Source organism: Centruroides vittatus, unplaced genomic scaffold (assembly GCF_030686945.1).
Source record: "Centruroides vittatus isolate TY-2023 unplaced genomic scaffold, ASM3068694v2 contig_1114, whole genome shotgun sequence".
Lineage (NCBI taxonomy): Eukaryota > Metazoa > Arthropoda > Arachnida > Scorpiones > Buthidae > Centruroides > Centruroides vittatus.
Genome location: NW_027120716.1, coordinates 1085143 through 1098381, shown reverse-complemented (window position 1 = coordinate 1098381; position 13239 = coordinate 1085143). Strand labels below are relative to the sequence as shown.

At 27.3% G+C, this 13239-nt stretch overlaps 2 protein-coding genes across 2 annotated transcripts in view; one reads left to right on the top strand and one right to left on the bottom strand.

Moving 5' to 3' along the window:
* The window catches only part of LOC136977684 (cytoplasmic dynein 2 light intermediate chain 1), a 57913-nt gene extending 56074 nt beyond the window's left edge, over positions 1-1839 (bottom strand). The window contains exon 1 of the mRNA XM_067273230.1: positions 1710-1839. Coding sequence (XP_067129331.1) covers positions 1710-1717 — 8 coding nt within the window. The 5' untranslated portion in view covers positions 1718-1839. The remainder of the gene's footprint in view (positions 1-1709) is intronic.
* Positions 1840-3317: 1478 nt separating this feature from the next.
* LOC136977547 (KIF-binding protein) lies at positions 3318-10570 on the top strand. The gene is made up of 2 exons (XM_067273048.1): positions 3318-5144; positions 10225-10570. Exon 1 carries the CDS (start codon positions 3370-3372, stop codon positions 5119-5121), a length of 1752 nt encoding a protein of 583 aa, XP_067129149.1. The 5' UTR covers positions 3318-3369; the 3' UTR covers positions 5122-5144; positions 10225-10570.
* Positions 10571-13239: the final 2669 nt, after the last annotated feature.

Genomic DNA, 13239 nt, shown 5'->3' with positions numbered 1-13239 from the left:
ACAGAAAATATCACATTTATAAATAAATAAATATATTATTGGATATTTAAATATGAACTTTGTCCTATCAAATTTAAATTAATGCCATTGTGCAGTATATGGACAAAATAGTTATTTTAATTAATAAAATAAATTATTATTCTATCAAAAGTGTGCTCAATAAATACTGTAGAAAACATAACCATTCAAAATTATACAGAGCAAAACTGACAATTACAGAATTAGAGATGAAAATTCACAGTAAACTGTGTTGATCATTAGTATGCAAAATGTAAACAATACTGTAACAAAAACCATAATAGTAGAAAGTTCAGCAAACATAAATTTTTATAATAAAGACTATATACAATAAAAACAGAATATTCTTTCATCCAAATTTAATCAACCTAAAGATAACAAATTAAAGCATCTTACCTATTTTCCAACATTAACCAAAGTTAAAATGTCTCCTAATGGAAATTTAGATAAATTGTTAATTAAAAAAAAATATTAAAAGTACATAAGTTCTAAATTAAACATTGTGGTTTATCACACAGTATTGCTTAATTGACAAATTCAATAACATTTCAAGCTACTAAGGAATATTTATATACATTGCACACTAAGAAGTAATTAAATCTATTGAAACAAACACTATCAATGTTTTATTGTGTTCTTTTAGGTAATATGAAACTAATTGTTTATTGTAAAGAAGTTAGGTATTAATTATTGCTAACGATAAATATTATATCAAAGAAAAAATATTCTGCAAATAAAACTAGCAAGCAAACTAGATAAAAGTATATATAATACACTTAAACACTATATCAATCCAACAATACTTACTGCTAATGTTTTTGACCATTTTAAATAATCATCATCAGATTACAATCAAGTGAAGAATTACAAGTGCGGAAAGAATGAAAAAACATTTAACAGAATTAAACAATTTAAAACATATTATTATACATTATTTTTATTTATTTGATTTGCATTCTTTCAGCACTTGTAATTTTCCTTTTAATTATAGCCTGATAAGGATCATTCAAAATGTTCAAAAATTTTAGCAATAAAGTTTTGCTGGATTGATATGGTGTTGAGTGTATTATATCATCAAATAAATACCGTATTTTACGGACTATAAGACGCTACGGACTATAAGACGCACCTAAATTTTTAAGCAGTTTAAAAAAAAAAAAAAAACCTATAAGACACTACGGACTATAAGACGTACCTGAATTTTGGAGGCAATTTTTCGAAGAAAAAAAGTGCGTCTTATAGTCCGTAAAATACGGTATGTTTAGAAACTGATCAATGATAAATAATGAAGCTATAAATAATAATGAAATAATTTTATTTTTCTTCTCAGAACCAGGAAGATTTTTTTTTCTATTCTCTACATCATATTTTTACTAATTGAATTACTTTTTCTTGTAAATTAATTCAGATATTGATAATTCATCAAATCATTTATTGTAATGACAATATTCTCTTTCACAAATTATGAATCATTCATTATACTGTGTTGAAAGTGACTGACACAAAATGCGTCTATTTTTGTTCGAAAAAATTGAAATGCATACAAAATTATCGCTCTAGTTTGAAAATAAATATTTTTCGTGAACAAATAGAGAAGTAGTGGTAATATTTTGAAATTAACCTTTCCGTCACGTGCTTTTTACATTTGATTAGGAAATGTCTTATCACATTAAAATATTTTCTTAACTTACGCAGGCATATTTAATAATTTTATTTTATCAAGTAACTTATCGTATATAATGACTACGCATTCGATTTTATATCAGAGATGAATAAGTGGGTTTTTCCAAACCCATTCCCTTTATCATCCTTACAACGCCCGATCTGTTGATAAACATATTGCGTACAGTACGTTGCCAGATAGAAAAGATCTTTAATAAAGATTTTGAAAGTTTTTCTTTTTGTATTTATTACAATTATAAATTTAATCATGCTTTGTATGGAATATTATTTTAAAATATTATTGTTCACATTTTATATTCTTTTTTTTTTGTTTTTTTGTAACTCTTTCCGCCCTGTAACTCCTTCGGGAGGTGGCAGCCTACTACTCTGGGAGACCGGGATCGAATCTGGACGGGTCGAAAAATCCTCAGGAATTTTAGGGGAGTGATCCGTCCGGATATGTCGGGCCCCGTCCCTCACCACCCGGTCGCTCCATTGTGGACCTGATGACCCATAATAGGCTTGTTAAAAGAGGCCTTTTTAGTGCTCACAGGACAGAAAGAGTTTAAAAAATACCACTCCCACTCTCATTATATCTTACTAACAAATCTTTAATTAATCTGTCTGTACCAAGATGCCTGTATTGCCTCCGATTCTTGATGAACAGTCTTTATTATTTATGATTAATTGGTTACTATAGTTTTTCTCAAAATTTTTAATTATGTGGCGAATTGGCATTGTTTTTCCTATTTGTCACAGATAAGTTCAAAGTCATCCGTATGATTTTGTCCCAGGAGGAGCAAAATTGTTTAGTTGAGCTAAATTAATGGAATCAATAATGTTCCTTAGACAAAGTGATTTCTATTTATACTTTTTTTTTTCACTATTACCTCTCACTAAGAAGGCTTGTTTTCCATACCTATAGTGAGTTCGTCCAGGCCCATAATGAAAGCGATTTCACTTAAAATTTCACAATTTAATATATTACTTTAATAAAACTATTTAAAAACAGATTATTTATTATTTTTGTTTTTCTTTATTATTTAAATACTTAATGCCAGGGTTGACTGCGCGATCGAAATTGGCCAGGAAAATTACTTGAAAACGGTCCACAAACCTATATTTTCAAAATGATTAGAATTAAACTTTTTTATTGTATTTTTATTATTAATTCGACCTAAAAATAAAAAAAAATGCATTTGAATTCCGTTCTGTCTGTTTTATAATTATATTTATTTTATTTCATAAAAGTATTGGTCCGCGAGGGAGAAGAATGTAAAATAAATACAGTAAATAAATAAATAAAAATAGTCCGTGATCACAAAGTTCTATAAGATAAAGTTCGAATAAATAGAAGGCAAATAAATAAATTTAGTTTATTTTCTCTTGATTTCAATCGATAACTTTTAAAAAATAATATTAAAAAATAATCACAGCCGTTAAATTCGATTATAATCGACATAATCATTTAAGCAAATATTATTTAAATAAAATTTTATTAATAAATAGTCTTTTAGTATGAAACACATTATATATTATAATAAAATATATTTAGATACAGTCAATATTTTATTCGTGTTTTAATTTTATTAAAAGTCTTGTGTATAAATATTCATCACTAGAGGGCATTAGCAGCAAACGTCAAATTCTCTTTGGAGTTATTTGTGATTTGTTTCCGTAAAGAAGAAAATGTCTTTAGAAGCTGATTCACTCGATAAAGTAAAAGAAAAATATACAGAAATTAGGAGACTTTTAGACGAAGAGTGTAAAAATGATCCGCCAAGTCATCCTTACAAATCAAAGTACGAAGCACGGAAACTTCTCCAGGAGCTTGACTCTGATCTAAATATTAATAAAATTAACGATGCAGATTTAACTGTTTTATTATTATCGTTAATTAATTATGATTTAGGAATAATCGCTATTGACACAGACGAAATATTTGAAGGTGAAGAGTGTTTCAAGAAATGTTTGGAATACATTAAGGATAATGATTGCAGTCCAAAGTATTGTATTTTATGTATGAAAGCTTTGAATCAGTTAGGGATATTGTGGTCTGGACGAAATGAATTAAAAAAAGCTTGTGAATATTTGAAAAAGGCTGAGAATATATATAAGCAGTATTTGGCCGAAAATCCTTCAGTAATTCCTATTGATGCAGTGCAATTGTTTTTAAACAATTCCAATAATGAGCAAGGAAGTGTAATTTTTGAAAAAGTTTATACCCATACTTTGTATTACTTGGCACAAGTATATAAGAATTTAGAAGAAAATGAAACTGCTGCTCTCTACTGTTTCAATACGCTCCAGAGACAACTGGAGACCGATGATTATGATCCAATTGAATGGTCGTTGAATTCTGCAACTCTTTCTCAGTATTATTTTGCGAGTGATAACCTGTCTGCGAGTCGACATTTTTTGGCATGTGCCGAGTATATATTATCAATTTTTGAAAAGAAAGTTGAAAGCAAAGGAGAAAAAAATGAAGAGCAATGGGATAAAATAAAACATTGCAAAGCATCGATTGCTAGATGTTGGATTAATTATGGTTTGTTTATTTTCACAATATCTGAACAGGAAGTATTATTGAGAGCTGCAAAAAAAGATGGGGATAATTTTAAGGAAGAAAATGAGAAAAGGCATTTATCAGATCCAATTAATGAAGATCAGTATGTACTTATAGATTCACCAGAAGTAAAAAAAATAGAGCAAAATATAACGAATCAGTATATTCTTAATTTTGAAAAAGCTAGAATAGTTTTCCATTCTGTACAAAACTGGCTGAAAGTGGCAAAAGATTATTTTACTCTTGATGGTCATACTACTGATTATGTACAGTTAACTCAGGATTCAAGTCGTCTGTATAAATTACTGGCCTTCTTTGAATCCAATGCTGATCGTCAATGCAAAATGCACAAAAGAAGAATTGATCTTTTAGAAGAGATTTTGCAGCAATTAAATCCACAGTTTTATTTGTTAATATGTAGGCAATTAATGTTTGAATTAGCAGAAACATACTCTGAAATAATGGATATTAAATTGAGCATTATGAAAAATGATGAAAGCAGGCAATCCAGCAGTCATGCTATAAAAAAAGTAAATGCTTTAATCTTTAAAGCTGTTCACTATTTTGAAAAATTTATTGATACATTAAAAGAGAATAATAAACTGCCTGAGAAATTTGCAGAGGATGTCGTTCGTCCTGCTCTTGTTGCACATTTCTGTATTGGAAGACTTTATTCTAAACTTTTTGCTGAACCACAAAAGCAACTAGAAAATATAATGATAACTGAAAAATATTATAAATATGTAATAAATTACATTAAAAAACATCCATCACAAGAAAATTCAATAAAAGAGGAACTTCCTCTAATTAAAGAAATGGTTGAATTAATACCAGGAAAAATTAAAACTATTTCAAGGGGATCACTTGTTTTATGAAGAATTATATGAATATTTTGATTGTAAGTTGATTTATTAATATATTAAAAACTTGTTAAATACAGTAGAGTCCTGATTATAAGGATGTAGGTTTTTTATGATTGTTAAAAAAATGTTTTGATTGAAAACTTGTCCAGTCTAGAACTTAGTATTGCAAGCATTAAGCTATAATGATCACTTTTCTATAAATATATTGGACAACATGGTCATGATCATGTTTCCAAGATTATGTGATTTTTTGCTGATGTCATACTTAGAAGATTGTGAGATATAGCTTTGAAGAACAATTCAATTGAGAAAACAGACATTTGTAACGAAGTTTTCCAAGATGTAGATTAGAAAGTCTTCTAAGAAAAAACTATTGGTCCTTTTTGAAATTAAATTTTACATAAACTTTTTTTAATTTTTTAAAATATAATTAGGTTAATTATATTTTTTAAAAATATTTTATTTCACTGTGCTGTATAATTGAGACTCTACTGATCAATTTACTTTAGTTAATACAAATTTTATATAATAAAAATGTTCAACATTTTGGCTACCTTTAAACAAATAATTTACTTCCTGTTGGGCTGGGTTATAAACTCTATACTGTATCCATATCCATAAGCGTTTGCAAAGCTGGTACCTATGGCAGTAGTTATAGAATACTGTAAAGCTATATCCATATTCATAACAAACCAAACATTTTTATGGCATATGAAGAGTCTGTCATATGCATGTACTGTACACTCTTGATGTAAATGAGAGAACACCTTTATTTTAATTGGTAAATTTTGAAATAGTTTGGATAATGAAAAGAAAGTGTTAAATAATTATGAATTATTTAACACTTTCAACTTACTAGTTAAAAGAAACTTAAAAGAACTTTTTGATTTATTTCTTTTTAATTTTTCTTTTTTACTTTTCTGTTTTTTTTTCTTTTGTTTTATTTTGTATTAAAGACTTTGAAAATGGCCAATTGGACAGAGTATATCAGCTGGTGATATTTTCTTATATATATATAAGAAGATATAACCTGATGTTTCTATAACACTATAATTATTATGTTTATTCATTTTTTTTATGACCAAAGAAACTCTTAATTTAAATTTTATATTGTTCAGAAGTAATATGAGTTGTCCTAAGTTACTTTTTACCCAATCTGTTATATTCTGTCAGTTGTTTCTAGCTTCCAGTTACGGTGGAACCTCAGTATACAACCTTAATCTGTTCCTGATGTTTGAACTTATACGAATAGGACATATACCAAACCAACCTTTCCCATAAGAAGTAATGTAAAAATGATTAATCTGTTCTCATGTAAAAAAAAAATCCTCTTGATATGATATATTAATGGGATTGTAAAATAATTTAAACACTATTTGAGCACATTAATAAAAAAATAAATTTTATTGTAGATTTTTAAAGTTAATTACAGTATATTGTATTATATTATTTAAATCATTAAATCAAAATCAAATCAAATAAAACTCTCCTTAATACTAATAATCTGTTAGAAATTGATTAAACCCCTTTCGCAACGTTAGCAGATTTAATAATGTCTTTATTTTTCATGATTGTCGATATCGTCGTTCTTGGAATACGGTATGCAACAGTTAAATCTCGAACATCTGTGCCACCATATTTCTCAACAATCTCTTTTTTTCAGTTCCATTGTGATTCTAGTCATTTTTTTAGTTTTCTGTTGCTTTTCATTTGCCTTTTTGCAATTCATGATTAATAAAAGTAATGAAATTTTACTTACAAATTAAAATCAGAAGAATTTAACAAAGTTATAAACCTTGGGACTGAGAATGTCTAGTCTGGTCTAGTACCTACTTGTTCATAGATGGTGTGTATAATTGAATTAAGTCATATACTGAACAAAAGTCGTATACCGAGCAAAATTTGTTTCGTCCAAACAGGACGTATTCTAAAGCAGACTTATGCCGAGGTTCCACTGTATATCAACTAATAGCAGCTTGGTGCATTTGTAATTTGCCAATTTTCCATATCCATTACAATATTCCATATTCCATACTGTAAAAATTTGATGGATGCAAACTTTTCTTACAGAATATGGTACAGAGTTTATAACTATACTACAGATATGGTTACAGAGTTTGTGACAGAGCCCACATATGTATAGCATGCGAACTATTCTAGTTTGACTTCTCAAAATGAAATCAACAGACTGCTCTATTCAGAGAACTTTACACATACAAATTGATTAGAACCAAGTGCACTATTCTCATCATTTTGTATGTGTAAAGTTCTCCAAATATAACAGATGCTTATAGCACTTCATAAACTTAATGGGTATTAGTATAGTATGTCTTCAAGAGAAAAATCTAATCGCTATAGTAGATTGTGTCCACATTAGAATTTTTTACAAAATTTATATAATAAACATCCCAAAGTCCAATGCATTGATACTTAACCAAACAATTGATATAATTAATCAGGCTATTATTTTGCAATTATTAATAATTAGATATTAAGTAATTTGGTATTAGAGGTAGATACATGGTGGTATGAGTAACCGTGAATAGTTATATCTAGGTTTAAATACATCAAGAAGTGAAAAATTGCTTGGAGGTCCAGGTGGTGTGACTGGCAGTATATAGCACAATAAGCAAAAGTTGCAGGTTTAAATTTTGCTCTGGGCTAGTTTTTTTCTTCCAGACTGTTCTAAATCTTTTGTGTGTGTATATATATAAATAAATAAATGAGGATGTTTGTTCACTATACACTCCTAGGCCATTCAACCAATTTCTACAAAACTCTGCAGTTATGCTTACATATTTCTAACTTAGATAATGTTTGACATTACACCCCAAAGTATATATTGAATTTCTGTAAATCAATCAATTTCTATCTACATTCGATTTGCTGATTTGCACATTGTGCCATTTATTAACAAAAAATTTAACAAAATAAGAAACTAAATAATTCTTACAAAAAAGGATATAATTTAAAGGATATAAGGATAAAAAAAAATATACATATATATAACATTCACTTAATTACTGCAACAATGATATACTGTGAAATAGATATCATTACTGTGATAGGTAGCATATAGTACTTGCCACTCAGATTTTTTTCATTTCTTAATGGTACTTTTTTAATAAGTGCCCTCCAGTAGCCAAATGGATAAAACCACTGAACATTGGTAGTTTGTTGTGAGTTCAGGCTTGGCCAACAGGCTGGCACTCTGCAATTTTCTGGGTTTTCTTCATGTTAGTAACACCTAGAGGCCAGCTTTACATAAAAAGTCTTCCCGGGATGCATCCCATTTGGCAGATTGCTCACGTGTTGCGTTGCCATAACCAAATAAACCAAACTAATTCTAACAAGTAATTATTTCTTTAATTATTGTGACATCATTGCAATGTTGGACTGCAATTTTTTATCAGAATGTTCTGAGTTCTTTTAGTGGTGTCTTTCCCCTGTACATCATGCTTTTCCTGTTAGGAATAGCGTCATGCTGGTCATCTATCTAACTCCATTCAGGGAAAAATTTTGAATTGAAGTAATGTGACTTCCTGTCCAAACTGGAAGTTAGTATATAGCTAATCTGGATCTCCTGTCCTAATTTTTTTTATATTTGGTCTTAATTTTCATGTAACTAACTCCATTCTTGAGATTAAAGAAGGACAGACATCAGAGGAAGAACTGGAAATTTATGTCAATAATTTTTATATATAAATGCAATATTTATGAGAACATACTTCCCATGTAATTTATACAATCTGTTGCAAAAATATAAACACTTTATTATCACATAAAAGCAATTATTCTTGCATTTTTACAAGATATTTTATTTAAACAAGTCTTATATGAAGTCTTTCAGTCGCTAAGGTTAGCAACTTTGATCACATGTGGAGCTCTCACAACCTATCCAACAAGGATCACTTTGCAAATTTTAATATAGACCAGTATTAATTATTAGTCGTTGACCATCCATTCTTCCTAGAGGAAGTCAACAACTACTTTTGGTCAAATTATTTCAATCCCCTTCCGCAACAGTCCCTTCTTCCTATCAGACCCAGTAGTATGGTGGCATTCAAATAGGAAAATTACATATGCGGTTTACTGGCGGGCATAAAATATGTTTTAAGTGGTTTTCAAGGGTGCAGAGTTTACTACTAGTTAGACTAGTCTTATAAAGGCAATATAGTGCTTTCAGTTCAGCTGGGTTTCTATTGTCTTTACATTTGTATTTTTGAATTAAAAAATGGTTTATTATGAAACTCCTACAGTTTTATTGCAAGAAAATATAATCTTGTGGTAATTTGAGCAAATACAGTTGTTTTGAAAAATTACTGCAGTTAAGAAACAAAGCAGATTATGGTACCCAAATGTTTGCAGTTTGGAGATAGGTGCATGAAAAAATAACTATGCCAAAGAGTCTGTTATATTTGTTTCATTTTGGAGAAAAGTGACATTAGTCTTAAGGTGTTCATATTCTCTGATCTACCATAATTCACAATAGACTGAATATTAGCAGAGTGAGCATAATATTTTAGAAAAAATTGTTTTTAATTTTGCCAAATCATTCCCCCAAATTATAGAAAATTGTTTTATTATTTTATCGATATGTAAGTTGAAGATAAGCTTGAAATGAAATATAAGGATGAAAAAGATGTGAATTTAATGAAAAACTTATATTATGAGATGGTTTGACAAGACCAAATTTTATGACATGTTTTTCTAATGATTATGGAGAGATTTAGTCTAAGTTCAATGTTAAGAGTATCCGTTCCATTCTATATAGTGTCAGGACAGTTATTTAATACCTTAATATCAGCATAAGCCAAAATGGAGGACTAAGGAAGTAAAAGGATATTATTAAGATAGTCTGCAAAAATAAAAATGAGTAAGTCTATTTAAGACCAATTCTCGAGAAAGTCTAAGTACAGAAGAGATACTTGAAGTGTGAACTCAGATATTTTTATCTTAGATTTAGTAATTAAATAAAAATTACTTAACCATTTTAGTAGAGTATTATTAATGTCAGTTTATTTGAAAACATTTGCTCTGTTATTACTTTATATGTGCATAAAGTAAACATTAAAGAAAAATACTTCATTAAATATTAAATTATTATCTTTTCAGATACATTGAGTCTGCATGAATACCTTGCTGCATCATATTGAATTGAGCAGATACATAGTTAATCAGTATTTATAGGCACTTTGCCATTTAATGAAATATAATAAAATCTTCATAATTATTATATCATGTAAGTTGCAAATTTAATTGGGCTGTTTTGTATTGAAATTCCTGAAGTGATTGGTAATGAGATAGTGATTTATTGTAGTTATCATAGAAAGTTTAATTTATTTTTAAACAAAATAATTGTAAAAGATTTAGTTAAATGAAAAATGTACTGTTAATTATGATTATGTGAAAATTAATTTTATTATTATTTAAAAAAATTAATATAAGAAATTTTGCAACTCTTGCTTATGTATATATATTTTTAATTTAATTAATACTCTTTCATTTCTTGCGAAGACACAATGCAGTGACAGTAGATTTAAAACACTGGGCAACTGTATATTATTCTTAAGTGGTTATTGTTTCAAACTTTAAGTAGTGACTGCATCTACTATTCAAGGATTTCTTAAAATTTAATAGGGAAACAATGTAAAAGTAATAATAAACACCATAAATTGTGGTTGGTAGGTATTTATTTATTAAACAAGCTTTAATAGAAAATGAATATAAAACATTCACAATAGGTATAGTTTTTAATTGTTTTCTTATGACTGGTGTGAAAAAAGTAAATCATTATAAAGAAAGATATCAGTTAATGTTTCATGCATAATGTGTTTAAAAATATTTTAAAATATAAGTATAAATATTTAAATACTTTATTAATAACTAAGATGAAATGGATATGTTCAAAGGAAATAATAACTGCCCTCAAAATAGTAACCACAGAGAAAATATGCAGTTTAAAATAGTAGCTAGTAGGTCTATTTCAATAAAGATATAAATTAGTAAGTTTTGTGTAAAAAATTTCATAAAATTTTGAAAGTTTTTGTTTTGTGTGTCAGTTTTGTTCATACTTTATTTTTTTATAATAATTATTCTTTCTTTTTATATTTTTCTACTAATTATGTAAAAAAAAAATTTTTTTCCATCTTAACCAGAAATATATATTAATACAAGCAACTGAATGCAATGTGAAAAGGACTAATTTTTTCTGTTTACTCTAATTATTGTCTTAATTTATATATCAACAGAATTTTTATCAAATCCATTTAGTAAAGTTACAGAATAAATATATTTTAAATATGATTTTGTTTAATAATAGCAAATAAAGCATATTTTGTTATAAATTTAATAAAATACTTATAAAAATTAAACTTTTCACACATTCTGATGAAGTGAGGAAACTTTATATAATGTAATAAAAACAAGAAATCAACACAATTTTTTCTATACAAAAATCTGAAGAATAATTATTTAAGAATGATATTAAATAGCCTGCTATGTCTTATTATTTTTTAAATAAAAGTCTTAATTCTTTGTCAAAAATTCTTAAAAATAGATTCCTTTTCTTCCTGGAATATTATTTGGAATGTTCTTTTAAATTTAAAAGTAAAAAAAAGCTTTCAGTTTTGTTCTAAATTCTGTTGCTAAATGCAGTTTAAATGCACGATTTTTTCTGACATGATGATTTGTATTATGTTCGTTAGACATATTCCTGAAGATGAGTGAAAATTTGAAAATACTAGAGTGTATGTAGCCTATATATTTTTTCATTCACTTTAAATAAAGCATATTTAAAATTAATTTTTAAATACATTGGAGTTCATTGATTATATGATAATACAATAAAAACAAGAAACATGCAGACTTTTTTACATATATATAATTTATAGATTTTTTCAATTGGATCCAGTTATGCAAAAAGCTATCAACCCTAAATGTACTCAAACTGAGTAAATCACAGTTAAAGTTAACTGACACTAATAGCATACTTACACAATTTATTTTTGGTTTCAGAAAATGTACAGGATTAAAAAAAAAACATTATTTACATTAATCATTTTTATTAAAATTAAGATGTCTCATGTTAAAGCTGTCTTTGTCTTCAGTGATCCACTATCACCTTTTAAAATGTTAAGCAGCCTGCTGGAATAAGATATGTCATTTCTTGCATATTATCAAGTTTTGCCTTAGTTATATGCTTTCCATTTGGCCATAATGATGCTAGATTATTAAAAATATTTAGTCGAATCTTGGGTTTCAAACTTAATTTTTTTCTAAAAGTTGTTTGAAAACTGATTTGTTCTAAAACTGAAATGAATTTTCCCATAAGAAACAATATAAAATGGATTAATCCATTCCTGACCCTCCAAAATAAAAATTTTTTTTTCTTTTATCTTTTAGCTGTATTTCATGTATAAAAATTCCTATAAAGACAATATAATATAAATAAAATAATATATATAATAATCATATTTATTCTATATATATATATATATATATATATATATATATATATAAAGCATAATGTTCCATCACTGCCAACCAAAACTGAAACTAACACTTTACAAAGAAGTGCTATAAATATAAATACTCTACTTTTACTTTATCCACACTTTCTAAAATATGTTTCAGTTGATTTGATTTCAATTTAAATTAATTTTATTTTTAAGTTTAGTTTTAGTTTCAGTGTAAAGGCCAGTTTTAATTATTATTTTATTATTTTTAGTTTTAATTAACTGGGTATGTAGTATTAATAAATACTAATATTATAATATATAATATTATGTTAATAAATTTTTGTCATTTAATTTAAACATGTTTAAACACAAATTCTTGAATGCCATTTACATTGTGTGAATGTTAATTAATGCAGTTTTTATTAATTTCATTTAAATTCAACTGTGACACATACCAAAAAGGGAAATAGCATCTTTTCTGCATGTGCATTGAAATGTAATTTAAATAGCAATGTCATCGATGATTTGTATTGTGACACGAGGCAATATCAGCACCACTAACTTCTGAATCAGTAGTCATGTCGTTGATTGGTTGGGTCATCAACATTCTTTAATGTAGGAAGTGTAGGAAATTGACCATTGTAGCTCGCTCTGCAGACTAGATTGTTTA